This window comes from Pteropus medius, unplaced genomic scaffold (genome assembly GCF_902729225.1).
Source record: "Pteropus medius unplaced genomic scaffold, Ma_sr-lr_union100, whole genome shotgun sequence".
Classification (NCBI taxonomy): Eukaryota; Metazoa; Chordata; class Mammalia; order Chiroptera; family Pteropodidae; genus Pteropus; species Pteropus medius.
In genome coordinates, this window is record NW_024350927.1 from 2,338,668 (window position 1) to 2,359,658 (window position 20,991).

The following is a 20,991-nucleotide window of genomic DNA, read 5'->3' on the forward strand; positions in this document are numbered from 1 at the left end:
ATCACACTGGGGGACTGCCTCCCCGTCAGACTGGGGGACCGCCTCCCCGTCACACTGGGGGACCGCCTCCCCGTCACACTGGACCCTTTATAGGCCAGCATGGCTCCTCTTGCTTTCCTGAGAGGAAGCCTCCCTTCCTCCCCTCCTTTGAGTTCCTGTAGCCCTCACAGCTCGGCAGGACACGGGGCACTGGTCAGGGCTGCTGGATGGCATGGGACTGAGGGGGGCGGGCTGAACTGACAAAAGGGAGAACCAGCTCAAGCTGGGGAGAAGGGGAGCCCTGGGCCCCAGGCTCAGCCAGAGCTCCTTGACCTTCAGGCAGCGATGCAGGACCCCAACACCCGCCCAGCCCCATCGCCGGGGACACTCACCCCATGTTCACCGAGAGCAGGGGTGTGACATCGGTGCGGTCGGGGTACTGGTAGAGGATCCCGTTGCTGCAGGGCACGACATGTAGGGGTGAGGCCTGTCCCCAAAACTGGGGGCCAGGCAGAGCCCAGATCCCTGGGACTCCCCACAAGTTGGGGCCTTGAACCCCAGAGGCCGGGGACCTGTCTTCACTGGCAGGGGGGCGAGGAAGGGACTGCAGAGGGGCAGCAGGGAGCACTGCTCCCTCGGCACACTGGGGACAGCTCGGTGCAGCCCCAGGCCAGGTCTTCGCCTGAGGCATTCGAGGCGGGCTTCCTCGGGTCCCACAGAGGCTGGCTTTACAGAGGAGCCCTAATATCCTGGGATATGTCTACTCCAAAGCCCTGTGGAGGAGGGAGCTACCCCCGCTTTGGGCCTGTCTCTCTGCTGGGGCCCTGACAGCCCAACAACCTCAGGGCAGAGCCTGAGGCTGGAGCTGCGGGGAGTCCCACCTGAGTACCACGAAGCAAGTCTTCCAGTGCTCCTTGCCCAGGTAGGAGGTGCCTGCCTTGTAATGCAGCATGCCTTCTTTGGTGATGACACCCTCGGGGGCTGAGCAGTGGCAGGGAACAGGGCCCAGGGACTCGTCCATGGGGTCCTCCCAGTGCACAAGCCCGTAGAAGCGCACGGTAACAGCGGTCGCCTGGGGAGGGGGCAGCGGACAGAGCAGTGAGGTCTGGGCCAGCACCAGGAGTGGCCACTGAGAGAGTGAGGACACGCCCCAAATGGGGAGGGAGGCAGGATCGGGGACAGGACGGTCCCTCCCAGGTGGGTGATGGAGAAATGCCAAAGACATCTCTTTGTAGCTCCTGACCCTAACGCCAGGGCTGGTGTCTCAGGGACGCCCCCTCTTCCCGGGGTTCTTACTTCACGCTTAGATTCCTGAGCCACAAATTTGGCCAGTGCCAGCTTCTCCATGGTGGCATCAGTCAGGATGCTGGGGTATGGTGGTTCTCGACAGCCTTTGATCATGGCTGACTTCAAAGAAGCCAAGAAGAATCTGCACAGGGAGTGGAGTTTGCTGTCAGAGGCCTGGGGGGCCCCCCACCCCTCAAAAAGATGAGGCTTATTGTTGAGGGCTTCTCTCCCGCAGGGGTGAGGGACCTGGGGGAACCTGAAACTTGGGGGAGGGACCTGGCTGGAACCTGAGCTTAGGGCAGTGGGCAGGGCAACGACGGGGTAGCAGTCCGTGGTCATCCAATGGTGACTTGGAAAAGGTCTAACCATTCCCAATGGCCAAGGGGTCTTGGGCGGTGACAGTGAGGTAAGACAAACCAAGGGGGCACGTTGGAGTCGTACAACAATGTGATCTCATCACACACAGTTTTCGTAGGGACGCACACGGGGGGCATGCCGGCGCCCAGGAGTATAGCCTGTGCTTTCTTTCCTGTTGGGGTAACTCATGCCAGAGCCCTTCCTCTCTGCAGGTCACCTGGGTTGACCACAGGTCAATTGTCCAGTGTCTGTTCACTTCCCTGCCTTTCTGACTAGATTGTAGGCTCCAGAGAGAGCATCTCTGTCCCCACTTCCCACGCTCCACCCCCAAGGGCGGGGAGTCCAGGGCACGGCCAAGCCAGTTCAGCGGAAGGTAGAGAGTGTCACTTACTCAGCCAGGGCCACGTCAGCCGTGTCCAGCAGGAACTGCTTCCTGCGGTTGGTGCACACCAGCCTCACCGTCTGCTGGTCCAGGCCCACCTGCCAGAAACCACACCCTCGTATGAACACAGGGCTTGGCCACTGCCTGGCAGAGGAGGCAGCCACAGCCAGATTGAGGGCTGGCTGGGGAGGGAGGGAGACCACCCTGAGGTCGCCAAGGGACCCTGGCATGAGTTAGGGAGAGGTGGTCAGAAATATGGCGGATGAAGAGGCGTCTTCGAGCTTGGTTCTTATGCTCAGCATCACGTACAGAAGCTGCTCAGAGATGAGCTGGCGCCCACTCTGGGGGCTGTGGCAGGGGACATGCCTTGCTCCGCAGCTCTGAGGGTGGGTGACCTGAGGAGCCACGCCCCGCAGCAAACACCAACTGCAGAGCCTCAACTCACCGACACGTAGTCAAGTTCATTGTAAGAAACGGCCTCTTCCACCAGGTATGGCTTCTCTGTGGCCCCTGAGAGAGGAGAACCAATGTCTAGCACCTGCGGTGGCCTCTTTTCGCGGGCCCTGCCCCACTTTCTAAGACCCGGCCCCTCTCTGAGAAGACCCGGCTGTGCCCTGCGAGCTGCAACGATGGGGGAGGAAGACACGGAAGGGCTCACGCCTTAGGGCCGCTGGGACTGCTGGCATTTCATCGCCACATGCCAGGCAGTTGAGAGACCCTAGGAGTGTGGGGCGCTTGGGGAAAGGGGGTGGCAGGCACCTTTCCGGAGCAGGTAGACATAGCAGTCAGTGAGCAGCACGTACAGCAGCTGCAGGGTGCCCTCCATGTGCCCCGTGCTCATCCGGATCATCTGCAAGGTCCAAGCAGACAGGTCAGGTACTGCAGCCCCGCCCTCGGTGGTCTGCTTACCCCGCCCCCCCAGAGGCTCAGCCCACCCGGCCCCGCCCATCTGCCCCGCCCAGCTGTGCTGCCCTTGCTCATTCTCTGCCTCCCAGGGCTTACTCTGAAGAGCTGCTCCTCGTTTTCCCGAAACACATGGATCATCAGCAGGAGTAAGTGGTTGTTGTCTACTCTGTGGAAGGGACAAGTGTGGGAGGAGAGAGGTGTCAGGCTGGGCAGGGGTAGGAGACGTGAAACAGGCACAGAAAGGTCATCCACGCACCCTGAGGCGATACGGGCACCCAGAGGAGGTTCAGGCACCCAGAGGCAACCCGGTTGCAGTGGCCCTGCCCCAAGCCAGGAATGAAAACGAGGGAGGGGAGGGTCACACGCCTTCCTACCTCCTAGCCCAGGCCAGAGTTCCCAGGAGTCATGTTTAGCTTATTTGGAGGACAGACACCCAATGTCCCCTGCTTCAGGGACTGGCAGAGTCTCACATGAGCGGCATGGCCAGCCTTGCTCACCTGAACTCCGCCGAGTGGGTCATCTCAGAAGGGCTCCCCTGTCCCTCCTCCACCCCAGAGTCCTCAGCGCTGCTCAGACACGGGCTGGGCTGGTCTCGCTTGAGCTGGCAAAGAGCCTCCTGGGTCCCAGGCTCTGGCTCAGGCACAGGCCCCTCAATGACCAGGGGCAACTGGGTCTCCAGTTCCTGGGTCTCTGGCTCCCGAGCCTCCCCCGAGCTGTCCCTTAGGGGCCGAGGCGCCTGTTCCTCTCCGCCTCCTGCTCCCTCTTCTTGGCCAGCAGCCGCAGGGCCACCAGGAACATGCAGCGGTTGGCCAGGCCCTGCAGGGTCATGGTCGCTGCCACCTGATGTAACAGTGCTTGGACTCTCGACGGTAAAGCGGTAGAAGTCCATGGGGGCTGGAAGCCCCTCACTAAAGTCACAAAATGGTGGCCTCTCCGGGGGACCCCCCGGAGAGCCGGTCCGAAAGGAGTGGTCTGAGCGCTCGACGTGGGGGCACCAGGTGCGGGGGTCCAGCTGCCCGTTGAGCTGGTCGATGACCTTGCTCAGGGGCTGCCCCACGCGCTCCATGGAGGTGTCTTTCATCTCGGGGATGAGCAGGCCCATCTGGCTGGGCTCCGAGCGCTCGCTGCTCTTGGCGGTGCTGCTGGGCCCCTCGCCCTCCTCCTGGGGGTCTGGCGAGGCCCGTCCAAGGCCTGCGCTGCTGACGTGGCTGTCACCATCGCCCCTCCTGGCACCGGCGTGCTGGGCAGAGGCTGGGTGAAGTGGACTTGCTTCCTCATCCGATCTGGCCTTCTTCTTCTTGCCAGTTTTCTTTTTCTTGGTGACCCTGGGACAGCAGTGATGGGGAGAAATGAACATCCGAGCACCACGGCAGTGAGGGAAATGAGATGGGTGGGGGCGAAAGAGGTGGCATGTGACCTCTGAGGGCACGGCCAGAGCTTCGACGGTCCGGGACGGTGCTGGGTATGAGGCCCTGCGCTGGGGACAGCCGTGGCTCGGGCCCCGAGGTATCCCCCACGGCTGGCAGGAGCAGGGACCGGCCTGGGGAGGCACGGATGGCAGCGGCCAGAGGCGCCCCTGCACAGGTCCTACAATTCCAGCTGGCTGTGCTAGGGAACAACAGGCACTGGGTCAGACCAGTGGCCCCTCCACCCAGCCCTCCCCTCAGGATGTGAGCAATGACCTTGAGCCGACCTTGCTTCCCACCAGGTGTCGCTGAGGACAGTGCGACCAGAAATGCACTCGAAGTCTTTGGGGCTCAGACTCCTGGCACGCACGCCTGGGAGTGGGCCTGACTAAGCGACCTGGGTCTGAGCGGCCCCGCCTGAGGGAGTGGGCGTCCTGGCTCTGTTCACGGGGCGGTGGTGGACCGGCCAGCAGCCTCGGGGAGGCTTGACGTGCACATATTCTCGCTCAGGGTGGACAGTTTCGAGAGCGGGAGCCAGGGGGGGTCAGGGCGCTCAGCAGGCTCTGGGCCGAGGGTTCCCCAACTTGTCATCCACCTCCTCCTTCCCTTCAATGTCCCTGTCGATGTGACAAGCACACTTTTCCTTGAATGAGCCATGCTGAACTAGAATTAGAACAAATCTCAGAAATTGTGCATTGACGTCTAAGAACTCCCTTGGAAAGGGGTCCAGTCTGAAAGTGCTTTCTGGTCCTGGACGGACTGGACAAATGCCCCAGCAGCCGGGGCATGGACCCAGAAGCCAGCTGCAGCTGTTGCCTGTGTCCCCTGACTTCTGGGCTTGGGCCCGCCGTTTCCTCTTGCTCGAAGTACTACCAAGCGGGGAGGCGGGGGGGCAGTCTCCAGCAAGATGCCCAGCTGCCCTCAAGGGGGTCCCAGTCTGCGGGGACTAAAAAGCGATGCTGGGAATAGACAAGATGGACACCAGGGTGTCCACCCAACCCTCCCCGCCCCTCTGCTGACCTGATGACTTCGAGCTCTGTGCAGGTGTCTGACAAGTCCAGAGCCTGGGACTCCACCTTCTCCTGAGAGGTGGTGTGCACAGGGGTGGTGTCTGAGGACGACACGGTCTCTGCCTGGTCCTCATTGAAGGGGTTGTGGCGCTGGGTGGGACTCTTGGTGGAAGCCTTGCTGCTGGTCAGGTCTGAGGCAGTGGAGCGGGGGCCACTGACAGTGTCAGTGAAGTCTCCGTCTGGGAGGACAAGAAACAGGAGACAGCCCATCAGACCCCATCTGGGGATCCCAGGTCCCCAAAGCATGCCTTATCTCATAAGGAAGGCAGGTGAGCTCCTTCCAGGGAAATCGGACTGGGGTGGCCATTTCAAGAGCAGAAGCCCCAACCCGACAGGACATGGGATTTGTGCTTTAAGAGCCGCTTGGAGGGGACCACCGTCCTCACTGCCATCGTCGCCACCATCAGGAGCCCTCAAGCTGTGGCGATTTGGCCAAATTTGAGTTAAGAGCTCCAGGCTGAAGCCCCTCAGGGGTGGTGGCCCTGATGCCAGAAGAGGAGATGGGCCGCACACCCCTCTGGTGCGCCTTAGAGCCGACCATCAGAGGATGTTAGAGGGTACCCGGCAGCCCCTTTAGCACCATGAGGCACTGGCAGGGCCAGGATACCCTGACGGGTCCCCAACAGAGGCAGATAAAAAGAAACAAAAGAGAGAACGGAAATCAGAGAAAATGAGGGGTGAAGGGCAGAGGCTGAGAGCATAGGACACGGAGCCCAAGGGGTGAGGAGCGTGGGGAAGGTCGGAGAGAAGGAGCCAGAGCACAAGAGAGAGAACGAGATGCGGAGGGGACGAGAAAGGTGTGCCGAGTGGCTGCTCCTCAGCAGGTGCCTCGTGGGCCCTTCAGAGGCTGCTTCCCTCCCTGACACCCTGTCTGCACACTCTAGGGGTTAAGACCAGTGCCCCTTTAAGGGATGTGCCGAGAACTCGGTTTCATTCAAGCCTCAGCTTGCCTACTGGTCCTGGCTCCACGCTGCGGACAAGGCAGGTGGAGGGTGCTGCTGCCCCTCCAGAGTGGAGCTGGTTTACCCCAACCATCCACCCCAGGTCACTGGAACAGGACGTGGAGAGGAAAAGCACACAGGGCACTTATCTGGTGGCAGATGGGAGCCACCAAAGCAGAGAATTGAAGCCTGGCTGGTGGAGCAGCCTGGATGAGGGTTAATGGCGAGGGACATATGGCTGTTCTCGCTCCATTAGCCAGTGTACACACATCTTGCTGGCCATCATCTGCCCAGGAGACATGGCAAGCCTGCTTCCTACCCTCAGCCTCATCTGGAAGAGCCCAGCTGCCGTTAAGTTCTTAGTGGATCTTGGAAACCACTGGCAGCTGTCTGCTAAGCCAGCATATCATCCATATTTTTTAAAAAGTACATTGTCTTTTAATATAAGAATAGAGGAGGAGGCTAGAAGCAATTGCCAACTCTGTCTGTGAAAAACCCTAGCAACATATAAGACTTTCTTCTGATGTCCTGGGACCACAGAGCCTGAGTTCTCAGACGCAGAAAACCTTGCCCTTCCGTCTCCAAGAAGCTTCCCGCAAAGCCCATGTGTTCTGGTTCCAGCCCTGGAGATCTGCAGTTGCTCACGGGAGGAGTCCGAGAGGTGAGGGAACAGACTGCCGGACGCGGTGTGGGTCAAGGCCGGGGTACCCACCAGTCCTGTAAGTGAGCCAAGGACTATGCAACAGCCACCCCATCCCCGCCCTGGGACTCGGAGTTTGGAGCTGCCCCCACGTCTGGCTCTCCTCAGGTCTGAGTCCAAGACCGAGGCTCACGGGGTGAGCGGCCAGAGCACGCTCTGGGAACTCAGGAAAGCAGACCCCTGCTGGGTCAAATCTCGCCCTGCCCTGGAGCCCGCCCGAGCAAGCAGTGCAACTGGGCTGTTAGTCCCCAGGGCACAGGGAGCTCCACAGGGCTGCAGAGCACGGCCAGGCCCTGCTCGTCAAGTGACCACAACAGGCAGCAAGTAGCTGGGGGAGGGGAGGCTGTTAGTGGTTAGAATCAGAGGGGCACATGTCAATGACCAGCAGGTGTGCTGCAAGCAGAAGCCGACAGGATCAATGATGTCACGATGGAATTCTGGACGGCAAGCTAATCTTAACTAAAACGGGGGATTCTTCCACGCTACCCGCTTGGCCAGATGACACAACTTATTTTTCTCAATGCTGTATCTTATTTCCCTCAAACTTAAGTGATTTTATATGCATGTTACTTGGGAAAAGATCATCTGCCACCCCTTACTTAGAGATCCCTGCTCTAACGAGGGGCCAGCTCCGGGGCAGTGGGGAAAGCGCCTCGTCCCTCCGCCTCAGAGGCTGGCCTTCCCCCGCAAGTGGCCCACAGAGCAAGAGGCTCAGATTTAAGGAGGAAGCGTTAACCTTCTCAGAAACACGCCCTATGTTTTGAGTAATCATGGGAATGTGGGGAATAGCTTCATACATTTTCACAAGCCCAGAAGTGGGGTGAGAGGGTAGGAAAATACCCAAGCATTGCTGCCACCTAGTGGACACGGTGGGACGGTGGACAGATTTTATTTCAATATGCTACAAGAAGAGTCAGAGAATCTCCCTATAGGAAGTTTCAGCTGTGCATGGGCAATTTCTCCCATCTGGACCTCAGCCTCTTTCAAAAAATATCCAAGAGGAAGTCATTAAGAATGGACTGAAGGAATGAAGCCCTCTGCCTTTGCTTCTTGATGCTCCTGACACAGGAGCTCATCTGACCTACAGGAGCTTACAACTGACATGTTCAAAAGGCATCGCCTTCCAGACAAGTCGGGCCACCAGTGCCTCACAAGTCGGCAGTTCCCTAGGCACATCCGGTGCCTCGATAGGCATCAGAATCGGGAAGGGTGATCTGTGTCCCTGAAAAGCAGTCACTTAGTGACTCTGCATGGCCACTGTACACAGGCAGGAGTCCTGCCCTTGGGAGAGGGAATTTGTCTAGGGCTAAAGGTCAAGTTCTCCTACTGCAGAATTCCATCTATTAGAACACCAAACTTGTCTTTATTATGATCATTGACGTTATTATAAATAAGGAGCTGATTTTGAGTCATGCAGCAAGCTTGGCATGGAAACGTCGCAAAACAGGAAAAGAGGGTGATAGTGGACTCTGTCCCACCTTCCCAGTCTGTGCTGGGTACAGACGGCACTGCTGGAAACACATCTCCAAAATCATAATCTACAAAAACGAGGGACAAAACTGGAGATTAGAAACAGGCAGTGGAAGGACAGGGAGGGTGGGGACAACACGAGAGAGGAAAAATTAAACTTTCTGCGTTTTATCTCACCGCCTCAGGGGAACTTATTAGGATGCCCGCTGCCTCAGCTCAGCCCTGGCCCAGGAGCCGCTGACCAGCTAGAACGACGTCCGAGGGCAGGGAAGCTGGTTCTGGCAGAGGAGAACGGGGCCCCACCGCACCTGACCTTTTCTCTCCCTTCTTTCCCTCTGCACCTAGCAGCCGAGAGGAGGTGGGTTCGGGGGGACACCTCCGTCCAGGGACATTCTGGCTGCTCCTTCGAGGCCCGTCCCTCTGCTTCCTCAGGCAGCCCCTGAGCCCAACCCCAGGAGACCGAGCCGCTCGCTGTCTTCTGCAAGTCCGACGAGCCACGCAAGCCGAGCTGACTGCTAGTCCGACCGACCCCCGAGCGGACTGCTAGTCCGACCGTAACTGTCCTCCCCCCAGGACGTGACCCATGGGCATGATGAGAAATAAAGAAAAAGGTCAAGGTTTCAATGCTAATGCAGTTCTAGGGAGCTCAGGGGCTGAACCTGTGCTTGGATTCCCTCCCCTGGGGGCAAGGCGGGGTGCAGTAATGAAGAGACCTGGTTTGCCCGTGGGATGAAGGTGGGGAAAGAGCCCAGTTTTGTGAATGAACACAGAGGCCTAAGGTTTGAAAAATGTTGGATCAAGACAACAAAATGACCTACAGACGTGATGACGTTCTTTTTGTCTTTGATGCAACGGATGCAATCATCATTGACACGTTAGGGACTCGGAAATCGGACGGACTCGAGAGGCACGGGGGCAGGGCTTCCCCTAAACTTTGCACCCATCTGGCTCTTGTCCCTTCCTTAGCGTCTTTCTGCCTAGAATCATGGGACAACCTCCCCACCACAGGCCACGCTCACCCCTGCTCCAGTAGGAAGAGTTTCCAGGTCACGCTTTCCTTGATAGAACCCCCACCCCCCCAGGCATGTGACTATAGCTTCTGGAAAAGGGTCTAACGTTCATAAGATCTTTTGATTTTTTTTGTCCCCAGAATCAGCTTAGCCACCACAGGGACTCGGAGGAAATGCATTTACGGGGAACAGCCGACCCTGCTTAACTTCACATTTCAACCACCAGACCAAAACCAGCCAAGAAGGACATCACCCGGCCCTGCGTTAGTGGCTCCAGAATCAGTGTCATGGCCGAGGCGTGGCTCCTCTGTGCCCCGGGCCACTTACCCTCACTGGAGGGGGCAATTGCGCTGTCGTCCCACTCCAGGTTAGTGGAGGTGACGGAGTTGAAGGAGTTGAGGGACAGGCTGTCCGAGCCATGGACCGAGCTGGGCAGGCGGTCCTCGAAGTCCAGCAGGTACTGAGGTTTGTAGTAGTCGGGCATGTAGGGGGCCAGGTCTAAGTAAGGGGCGTCCTGAGGAGAGAGGGGAGGAGGCTTCGGTGTAGAGGGAGGCCTCCGGGGGGGGGCGGGCCATGGATCTGCCTGTCGTCCCCTCCCCCACCCGGTTTTTCTGTGGGAAATCAATGGGCTAATGGTGCTAAACTCAGCAACGAGCTGCTAAAAAGAGTAACGTGAACAGCAGAGACGCCAGAACCCAACTGTGCCTGTGGACCCCTCCTCGACTTCTTTTACTGGGGGAGTTGCTCGTTTCCCCCAATTCTTACTACTTTGCAGTAGCTAGGTTCCTTTTTCAGTCTGTGCTGATGGGACAGGGGCCTAGGAATTGGGCGATTTGGTCAGATGGGGCAGCTGCAGCCACCTTGACGTGTCTGCTCTAGGGCCCCTTGGGCTCGTCCGGGGCCAGCACCTTATTTCCCTAGAGTGTGAGAGGGCAGGAGGCCGGGACGCACGGGGCTGGTGACACTCCCAGGGCCCCAGGGAGCACTGGATGGACCGTCCCTGTCAAACGCTCACTGTCAAACGCTCACGTCCTAATGTCCAGGAGAGCACTTCAGTGCTGAGATACCTCAGGCAGTGTGGCTTTTCTCCAAGTTGGCACAGAGATTGGAAGGAATCAGCTGAACCAGGAATCCTGCCCTTAATTTAAACCAAGAGAGAACTGCCCTCCACTCGCTCCCACTGCTCGGACCCTGACCCTTCCCTCACCTGAATAAAACACTGCGCTGCTCAGGCCCAGTCACGCCCGACCGGCTCCCTGAGCAAGACCCCGAAAATGAAACGCTGTGCCCACCCCACGCACTCCTCTGTTTCCACACACAGCGAGAGCCATGGTGTCTCACCAGATCGAGGTCGAATCGGATGAACTCCAGCCCAGACACCAAGGTCAGGAAGAGAGTCAGGTGATCATGGCTGCAGACCAGGGCGTTCCTGTGACACGCGAGGGGACGGTGGTGGCTTAGGGGCTGGTTGCCAGCTTGGCCCTACCTCATCAACAAGCCTGCGGTGTTGAAATCTGACAGGTGACATCATCCTCACTCCCTGGAGGGCACCCAGCTCGATGCAGCCTTCACCCACCCCGCTCTGGCATTCTCTTCCTGGGTTTGGAGCCACACGACACTTTACCGCTAGTGTCTTCAGATATTGGCTGGCTGCGTAAGGCCCACCTGGCTCTCGGCAACTGCTATGAATACTCTGCTCCTGCAGCCACCCCAGCAAAGGCTGAACATTCTAGCGAGATCTGAGGCCTGGGTAGAGGATCAGGCAGAGGCAGAGCACCAAACTGCTAAGCAGGCAAGGCCCTAATGGCCCTTTGACCATCACTGACACGTCCTCGGTATGCAAGGCTGGGCCAGGCCTCTGATGTGGAACCCTGTGCTGTCTGCGTGTGACACGAGTCTTTGGGATGAGGCTCAAGGCGAGCTCTGGGGCTACGTGAGACAGACCGTGCGGACACTCACTTGACATAGTACTTATGCAGCAGGCCCAGGTTCTCCTGGAACAGCCGCAGGTAGCTCTCCAGGGAGTTCTCATTGAGGGCCAGGTACAGCCAGGCCCGGCCTGCAAAGGAGGGCAGGAGTAACTGGAAGGAAGTCCTGGTGGGTGCTGGCTTTGTTTGCCAGGCAGGGCCACAAAGGGAAGAAGGAAGGGCTGAGGGGACCGCATGCTCTGATGGTCTTGTCTCTTACTGGAGTGCCAGAGCCCCCGAAATTGTTATTTTCCCAGTCAGACCCTAGCCTGCTGCTGGCCAGGAAGCTCTGGTAAAGAGGGCAGATTGCCAGTTTTGGATGGGTAGAGAAACGCAAGGATTCTGCATGATCCTGTAGGCTAACGCCGATCCTCGCTCAGGGACAGAAGCGAGCCTCCTCACTAAGTGCTCGGGCTGGGATTCGATAGAAGTCTGGTTCTCTTCAGCATCTCACTCCCCTTGACCCCATCCACAACGCTCCAACCAACTGCCATATGCAGGGAGAAGAGAGGCCTCATGGAGGGCACTGGCATTTAAATGCCCCTCTGCCTCTGGAGGCCCAAAAGTAATCAGTCTCCCGGGGCTGACCCTGAGCCCAGAGCTCCCCGCAGGGAGGGTGGAGCTGGCTCTTCCCAGCGCCAGCCGGGTACTACTCACTGCGCCCCAGGTTGGTGGTCACGTGCTGCAGCACCTCGATCTGCCTGATGGCCTCCCTCCGGGTGAAATGCACCACGAGCACCCAGTAGCCAGATGAGAGGTCTTGCAGTCTGAGAAAACAGGACAGGCGCTGCTAAGACCTAAACAGGGCACCCTAGGAAGCTGCAGTTAGTCGGTCCACCGGCCTTCGTGTCCGTCGTGGAGCCGCAGCGGGACACACGGGCACAGCTCCCCACCATCATTTCACCTGCCGCTAATTCTCGGAGACAATTTACTGGGATAGCTACAGAGAGCCTGCGGCCTACCCGAGTGGGACGGATCTCTTTCTGCCGAGGGAAAGAAGAAATAAAAGGCAGACGAGGCCAGGAACTTCTCCCCGGAGGCTGCTCGTGGCCTCGGCCGTGCCCTGCTGTGCCCTCCCGCCCTCTCTGGATTCTTACCCGTACAGCAGGGCGTGGTCCAGGTGCTCACACAGACGCTGCAGGACCTTATCGTGGTTCCGGATGGCAGGGGTCTCATCCTCACACGCGGCAAAGTAGCTCTGCAACTGAAGGGGGGAAAAAAAGCAACAACCCCAAATTAGAGAAGGATCAAGGTGAAGGCTGCAGCAGTGCTGGATCGGAGAAGGCAGCTGAGAAATCCGGTCAAATGATGTATTCGTGACGACCGACGGAGGCGTCTACCGTCCCGCATGGGAGGGCCCAGAGGCCGAAGGACGTATCCTTAGAGCCCAGGCCCCAAGAGGCACTCAGCAAGGGCTTTGCATGGTGACAACTCGCTGCTGGCAAGAGAGTCGCCTAGGTACATGCCTAGGTCTCAGGTGGTATCAGGCTTTGAGCCAGAGTCACCGAGCTACACAACCTGAGGGACACTACACATAGTGTTACCTGCATAAGTGAACCCCAGTGTAAATGCCCCTCCCCCTGGAGCTGTGCAGAAATGGAGCCCCTGCTTCAAACTGCTCCTTTGCACAAACTAAGGGCCGATGGACTGCGGCACCTGCTCCGACGGCCTTGCCGGAGGCTGACAAGGGACACTGGATTTGTCTGAGGCACCTGACAAGGCTGGATATGGACCTGGGTACATGCCAGGCTCACGTCAAGCCCTACACCAAGGACACTGTTCCCAGGCTAGACCAATCAAAGGAGGTTTGGAGAGCAGCAGGATGAGCAAACTCCACCCGGCCGATGAGGTGAGCGCAGCTCTCCCGGCTTAGTCAAGGCTAAGGAGGCCCAGATACTTGGACTGAGTTCTTTGTAGGAGTCTTTCCCACTTCATTTTAGCCCTACTCTGGTCTGCCGTTGCCCTTCCGACGGTCAGAAGCGGGAAGGACACAAAACAAGAGCCCTCATCCCTGGACACTCATCTCAGGTTGAAGCTCTTGGCGCTGGACACACGTGTTCTCGAGCGTCTTCTGGAAGCAGCGGTGGAGAACGGGAGCAGCAGGAGAGACACGTCAGCCACGGCACCGGGCACGCGCTCGTGGCGAGAGGCCAACCATTCGGCCCCCACGGAAGAGGGACAAGAACAGTCTCTCTTCTCTACGGCCCCGAGTAAGCCCAGCAGCCCTTCTGGATCTGCCTCCCTCCCGAAAGGTGGGCAAACCGGAGCCCCAGGAGCAAAGGTTTCCAGAACTGGAAGGAAGAGCAACGTGCCTGACAAAATCACACAACTCTCCCTCAGCAATGGCTCCAATCCTCGCACACTAGTATTCAAAAACCCCACCATGTCCACACCCAGGTTTTTCTTCTTTCCTTTTTCCTTTTCTTTCTTTTCTGTTTCTCTCCTTCCTTCCTTTCTTTCCTTCCTTCCTTCCTTCCTTCCTTCCTTCCTTCCTTCACTTCTTTCCTTCCTTCCTTCCTTCCTTCCTTCCTTCCTTCCTTCTTTCCTTTTTTAAATTTCAAAATCCAAGTAAATCTGAGATCTATGAGTCGTAGATGTTATAGGTAGAGGGGTCTTTATTTAGCTAAGCAAGGGAGATGTGTTTGGAACTCAGACTCCTTAGGTTACGATACCTTGCAGTATTTGCTCGTCATAAAAATGCAAGCAACCTGGAAGTGAGTATAAATATAAAGACCTCCTGCTCCCTGTTCCCCGCTGCCAACAGCTCGTGTATGTGTATAATGTTTTTGCTGCATAAACTGACTTAAAAAAAAGTGAACTAGGAGAATCATACTATACTCATTGTTCTGAAACCTGCTTTTACTTAACGCTATATCAAGCATATAGTTCCATACCATTACGTACTACATTCTTTTTCATAGTCACATTGTATTCTAAAATATGATGTATCATGCTTTGACTAGTGTTAGATATAGATATTGTCTCTAATTCTTTGATATTACACAAAATATTGCAACAAACATCGGCAGATCTCCGCCTGGGCATTTCTGCCCCGTGGGCGCTTAGACTGGAACAGCAGAGCTAAAGAACACGCATATTTACAATGTGGCCGGAACCTGCCATTTGCCCTTCCAAAGGCTGGATCGATTTACATTCCCACCATGCTGGCCGGCACACAATGTAATTAGTCTAATTTTTGCCAGTCCAGTTGGTGAAAAACGGTACCTAATTGTTTTAAATTGTATTTTTCTGACTACTAATGCAGTCGAGCATCCTTACCAGCCATTTGCATTTCGTTTTTCTGTGAAATGCCTGTTCATAACCTCTGCTCATTCCTCTCCTGGCTGCTTGTCTTTTTCTTATCTGTCGCAGCGATTTGTTCATTAAAGGTTTCACCCTGTTTGTTGCTATGTGTTTTTTTTGTTTATTTGTTTTATTTTATTTTTTTTCCCTCAGTATCAACTGACCTTTAAACTTTGCTTTTGGTATTTTTTTTCCTATTGAAAAATTTTTATTTTTATGTAATCAAATCTGTCAATATTCTCCTTTCTAGTTTCCCATTTTTCCTAGTCTGATATTACAAAACTACCTTTATTCTTCTATAGTTTTAGGACTTTTTTGGTTTCTTTATGTTTAGATTTTCTGTATATGGCATAAGATAAAGATCTAGCTTTATTATTTTTTGGATAAATAATCTATTTTCCACATTTATTAATGGTCCCTTACTGATCTGTGATTTAATATATCACTTTTCTATTTTGCTTAACTGGTCCATTGTCTATTGCCGTGGCAGCCCCGTTTTTAACTATTTTCACTTTATTCATCATTTCGATATGTGCAGAAGAAATCCACACCATCCTCCAACTATTCTTTTTCAAACTATTTTGACTATTCTGGCACATTCTTTAGAATCAAATTTTATTACAATTCCCTTTTGGATTTGGAGTAGAATTATCCTGAATCCAGAGATTATTTGTGGGGAGAAACAACATTTTTGCAATACTGAGTCTTCTCATCCAGGAAAATGATTTTTTTTTTTTTCCATTTATACCAGTCTTCTTTTATACCCTTTGGTAAGTTTTACAGCTTTCTTTAGATAGGTCCTGCACATTTATTTCAAGGTGGGTTACAGACACACCCACGGTATTATGCCTTAGGGAACAGTCTGCAACCAGGGAACAATTTCTGCAAAAAGTATAAAAGAAAGAGTGTAACACAGTGGGGGCTCTGCTCCTCGAGCTGGGGACCTTTGCAAAGCACTTAATCCTTTGACCCTCATTTTTCTCTTCTGTAAAATGGGTTAAAAAGATGGTTTCGAGCTGAGCTCTTCATACAATAGCCACTAGCTATATGCGACTATTTAAATTTAGATTGAAATTAAACAAAATAAAAAAATTCAGTTCTTCAGTTGCACTAGCGACGTTCCAAATGCTCAATGACCACCCGCATGTGGCTAGTGGCTACTAGTATTGGGCCCTGAAGATACAGAACATTTTCACCACTGCAGAAAGTTCCACTGGACAGCGCTGGTGTAGGGGAGTAAATGATAAAGCCCACAAAAGGCTTAGCATAGGTCCGACTGGTAAGCAGCGAGTCCTCAGTAAACATTAACCAAGACTATTGGAAATAATGAATCGAGTCTTAGTCAAACTAATGACACAGCACTCGGCTGGACATAAGTTCAAGTGCGAAGACACGAGGATGTACTCTTCTTTCCAGGACTAATAGGCCGTTCGCTAGTTCACTAGCAGGTGGTTCCAAAGCCTGTTCTTTAACTATGCTTTCACAGCTGGCTGTTAAGACTGTCCATGATCTCAGGGGACAGGAGAGCTTGAATCAGTGCTATGACCCAGCACCGTTCTTAAGAGGAGCAGGAAGGAGAAAGGGAATGTCTGTGAACTAGTGACAGAAGAACTTTAGGAGCTGTCAACGGCTTGGGCTCTGCTTGGGGAGCTGGTCAGCAAAGCATGACACACAAGTAAACAGCAGGGGTCTTCAGCCAGTAGCCACTTACTGCATCAGTAAGCTCAGCAGGCTCTGAAAAAGCGGGGAGTGGGAGGAAAGCAGACACGGAATAAATGAGGCCCTTGAGCAACGGAATTAATGGAATGAATAGAACTCTGCCTGGAAGCACAAGCACTGACCTTTATTCCAAATTACTCTCCAGTTACATAAAATACCTGCTGGTGGACCTAAAACGGGCCAGGAATAGAGCCATCATTTATTGAGTGCTTCTTAGGTGCGCTAAGAAGGCGGCGGAGTGGTTAAGAGTGTGGATTCCGGGGTCAGACAGCTTGGATTTGAACATGGGCTCTGCTACTCACTCGCTGTGTGTGACCTTGGGCAAGTTACTTAAGCTCTCTAAACTCAGGGTCCTCATCTAGAAAATGGGCTCAGTGACAGCACCCTCCCCATAGGTTGCTGCGAGGGTTCTTATAAATACACTTTACCGTATTTATCAAAGTACGTGGTACCTTGAGGACCACGTACTTTGATAAATACGGCATAAGTGTATTTATACCGCAGCTTACTGTTAGCAGCTATGATGATGACGATGTACTTTACAAACACTAATTTAATCATCACAGCACCCCCCCCACCCTCACCCCATTAAAGTACGTCACAGAGCTAGTAAGTGGCAGAGCTGGATTTTAAATCTTTTCATCTAACCTGAGTTCAAGATCCCTGAATGAATGTGTGTAACATGTCCTGTGCTGTTCTAATATGACGTGGGAGAACCCATGAGGAATGCTGCCCCACGGTGGATGCGAGCTCAGTGTCTCTGCAGCCCTGCTGCTCAGAGCGCGGACCCAGAGGAAAGCCAGTGTGGCTTCTTTAAGAGGAACGCGTGCCCGTTACTGTCTCCATCCCTTTGCCCCACACTGGCATCTTCCCAGTGAGAACTGGTTAACACAAGCCCTACTTGCTCCAGGAAGAGCTTTCCCCACTTCTGGGAAGAAATTTATCCAGCTGATCAGATTGCTAAGTAGTTTTGAGTGTTTCCTTTCTGTCCATGTAGATTTGGGGGAAAAGTGATATTTCAGAGTAGGGAGTGGCAAGTTCTGGCCAGTGGGTCCGTCTCCTATTTTTGTAAATAGAGTTTTACTGGAACACAGCCATACATTTGTTTTTGTCTTATCTACAGCCGTTTTCCTGCTATGATGGCAGAGTTGAGTAGATGCAACAGATACAGTACGGCCTGCAGAACTAAAATATTTACGATCTGGCCCTTTACTACAGAAAAAGCGTGCTGAGCAGAGGTAGAAAGGGATGCACTCCTGTGACAGGCTGGCTGGGAGCTGTCTCTTGCTCAAACCTCAGTTTAGCAGAGGCCAGAGGGGGACTCGAGCCTTGAAGATTCATATATTTCAACAAGTATTTACTGAGCACCTGCCACGTATACGTCAGATATTATTCTTGCACAGCAGTCCCTGCCCTTGTAAAACTTACATTCTGGTGGCAGAGAGACAAACTACGTGCAGGGATCGGGAGATCCGTTATAAATGTGGGGTTAGAGAAGGTCTCACTGAAAAAGGGGCTACTGAGGCCTCTGGGGGAGGAGTGTCCTAGTTAGAGGGACAGCAGGTCCGCAGGTCCGAAGGCAGGGGCGGCTGTGCACGTGGGTCTGGAGTTCAGGGAAAGGTCAGCACCATCGGCCTTTAGACGGTATTTAAAGCTGTGGGACTGGATGAGATCATCTTGAAAATGCAGAAAGAGGAGGGTCTGAGAACTGAGCCAGGGTCCTCCGACATTAGGCCAGGGGTCCCCACCCACAATCACAGCAGAACCACCTGGGGAACCGGAGGGAGAGAACAATGCCCAGGTGCCTTCCCAGACTGACTAAGTCAGAAACTCTGGAGGCGGGGCCCAGGAACCAGAATCTCTTTTTAACATTCCCCAAGTAATTCGAAGGCCCAGTCAGGGCAGAGGAGCATGCTCTAGCCTGAGAAGGCACAGCCAGCGAGGCGGGTCGACATTCTGGGCAGAGCGTGCTCCAGAAGCCAAGCGAAGGAAGCTTCCAAAGGGCGGGAATGACCAGTTCGTCGGGGTCACATTCCCACTTAAAGGGAGGTGCTGGGAGCGCTGACGGAGGCAGTCTGAGTGAAGGGCTGGGAACAAAAGCCTGGTAGGAGTTTCGCAAGGAGAGTCGGAGCTTATTTGGATCCTGCTTCAAGCAAACGAGGTATTTTAAAAATGACGCCGATGTGATACACTCCCCATCAAAATCCCATCGGCATTTTTTAAAGAAATAGAACAAAAAGTCACCAGATTTGTATGGAAGCACAAAAGAATTGCCCAAGCCATCCTGAGAAAAACGAACGAGGCTGAAGGCATCACTCTGCCCGACTTCAGATTATGCTATAAAGCGACAGTAATCAAAACGACATGGTATTGACAGCAAAACAGACACACGGACCAGTGGAACAGAATCGAGAGTCCAGAAGTAAACCCATATTTATATGGGCAAATAATTTTCGACAAAAAAGCCAAAAACATACAGTGGAGAAAGGAAAGCCTCTTCAATAAATGGTGCTGGGAAAACTGGAAAGTCATCAGCAAAAGAATGAAAGTAGACTGTTGTTTATCACCACACACCAAAATTAACTCAAAATGGATTAAGGACCTGAATATAAGACCTGAAACAATAAAATGTATAGAAGAAAACATAGGAACAAAACTCAAGGACCTTGGACTTAAAGAGGATTTTATGAATTTGACCTCAAAAGCAAGAGAAGTAAAAGCTAAAATAAATAAATGAGACTACATCAAATTAAAAAGCTCAGCGAAAGAAATCGTCAACAAGGTAAAGAGACAACCATGTGAGTGGGAAAATATATTTGCAAGCAACACCTTCGATAAGGGCCTAATATCCAAAATATACAAAGAACTCATACGACTCAATAACAACAAAAAACAAATGATCTGATCAAAAAATGGGCAGAGGACCTGAACAGATACTTCTCCTTGGAGGACATACAAATGGCCAACAAATATTTGAAAAGATGCTCAACATCACTACTTATTAGGGAAATGCAAATCAAAACCATAATGAGATACCTATTCAGGTCCTATTAGAATCGCTATAATCAACAGAACAAGTAATAACAAGTGTTGGAGAAGATGTAGAGAAAAAGGAACCCTCATACACTGCTGGTGGGACTGCAAATTGGTGCAGCCACTATGGAAAACAGTATGGAGGCTCCTCAAAAAACTAAGAATTGATCTACCATATGATCCAACAATCCCTCTACTGGGTATTTGCCCCAAAGACTTGAAAACCCATATCCGAAAAGATAAATTTGCACACCGATGTTCATAGCAGCATTATTCACAGTGGCCAGGACATGGAAGCAACCGAAGTGTCCTACAATAGATGATTGGCTAAAGAAGCTGTGGTACATATACACAATGGAATATTACTCAGCCTTAAGAAGAGATGAAATGTTGCCATTTGCAACAACATGGATGGACCTTGAAATAATAATACTAAGCGAAATAAGCCAGACAGAAAAAATTGAAAATCACATGATCTCACTTATATGTGGGATATAAACCTAAAAGCAACAAATGAACAGGACATACAAACAGAGACTCAGGGACATGGACTATAGACTCGTGGTTACCAGAGGGGAGAGGCTGGGGGAGGAGGGAGGAGGTAGATGGTTAAAGGGGGTCAAATATAGGGGGATCAAATATATAGTAGCTGAAGGAAACTGGACTTTGGGTGGGAAACACACAGTAGAATATACAGATGTCAAATGATAATGTACACCTGAAAATTATATAATCGTATTAACCAATGTTACCCCAATAAAATTAATTAAAAAAAAAATGACACCGATGAGGCATTTGGAACTTAAAAACTTAGTAGACATTTTGATGATACTGAAGAAAAATGAGCATCACATTTTTTAAGGCGTGATAGTGGTACTGGGTTATGTGGGAAGAAAATACTCATCCTTGAGCGATGTTTGCTGAAAATGTTACGGGGGCCTGGGATGTGCTTTGAGAACAGAGGGAGGGGGCTCGGCGGACTCGAGACCGAGACCGTCCAGGAGAGGCCGAGAGCTGCACATAGGGCTTCGGTGTACCCTATGGTGCCGCCGACTTTTGGTTAGAAGAGACGGGAAGGAGAGGAGGAGGGGAAGGGAGGGAGGGAGGGAAGGAGGAAGGAAGGCAAAAGAGGAAGACGGCGATCCAGAAAAATCCTCTGACCAGTTTTGCCAAAAGAGTGGCAGGAACACAGGAGCGGAGTAAAAAAAAAAAACAGTCCGGTCCTTGAGCAAGAAAGACAGGATGGATCCACCGTCCCAGGGGAGGAGTGGCCACAGATGGGAGCCCAGATGCAGGTGGGCCGGTGTGCTGGATGCTGGGAGGACGAAAAAGTTTCCAGGGAAGAAAATTTAAAAATACGCAAGGTCAGCTGAGAACGAAGAGAAAGATTAAAAAAAGATTTTTTTTTTTAAGGAAAAAACTGTGGTTTCTCTTAACTCGGGCCTCCTCTCACAGGCATGT

At 53.2% G+C, this 20,991-nt stretch overlaps 1 protein-coding gene across 1 annotated transcript in view; it reads right to left on the reverse strand.

Moving 5' to 3' along the window:
* PLEKHM2 (pleckstrin homology and RUN domain containing M2) overlaps positions 1 to 20,991 on the reverse strand; it is a 34,835-nt gene that overhangs the window by 2,815 nt on the left and 11,029 nt on the right. The window contains exons 2-16 of the mRNA XM_039842133.1: positions 12,573 to 12,679; positions 12,133 to 12,242; positions 11,468 to 11,567; positions 10,850 to 10,937; positions 9,836 to 10,022; positions 8,507 to 8,566; positions 5,338 to 5,566; positions 3,409 to 4,236; positions 3,008 to 3,077; positions 2,765 to 2,855; positions 2,451 to 2,515; positions 2,015 to 2,103; positions 1,276 to 1,408; positions 861 to 1,051; positions 372 to 437 (exon numbers count right to left, since the gene is read on the reverse strand). Coding sequence (XP_039698067.1) covers positions 372 to 437; positions 861 to 1,051; positions 1,276 to 1,408; positions 2,015 to 2,103; positions 2,451 to 2,515; positions 2,765 to 2,855; positions 3,008 to 3,077; positions 3,409 to 4,236; positions 5,338 to 5,566; positions 8,507 to 8,566; positions 9,836 to 10,022; positions 10,850 to 10,937; positions 11,468 to 11,567; positions 12,133 to 12,242; positions 12,573 to 12,679 — 2,414 coding nt within the window. The remainder of the gene's footprint in view (positions 1 to 371; positions 438 to 860; positions 1,052 to 1,275; positions 1,409 to 2,014; positions 2,104 to 2,450; positions 2,516 to 2,764; positions 2,856 to 3,007; positions 3,078 to 3,408; positions 4,237 to 5,337; positions 5,567 to 8,506; positions 8,567 to 9,835; positions 10,023 to 10,849; positions 10,938 to 11,467; positions 11,568 to 12,132; positions 12,243 to 12,572; positions 12,680 to 20,991) is intronic.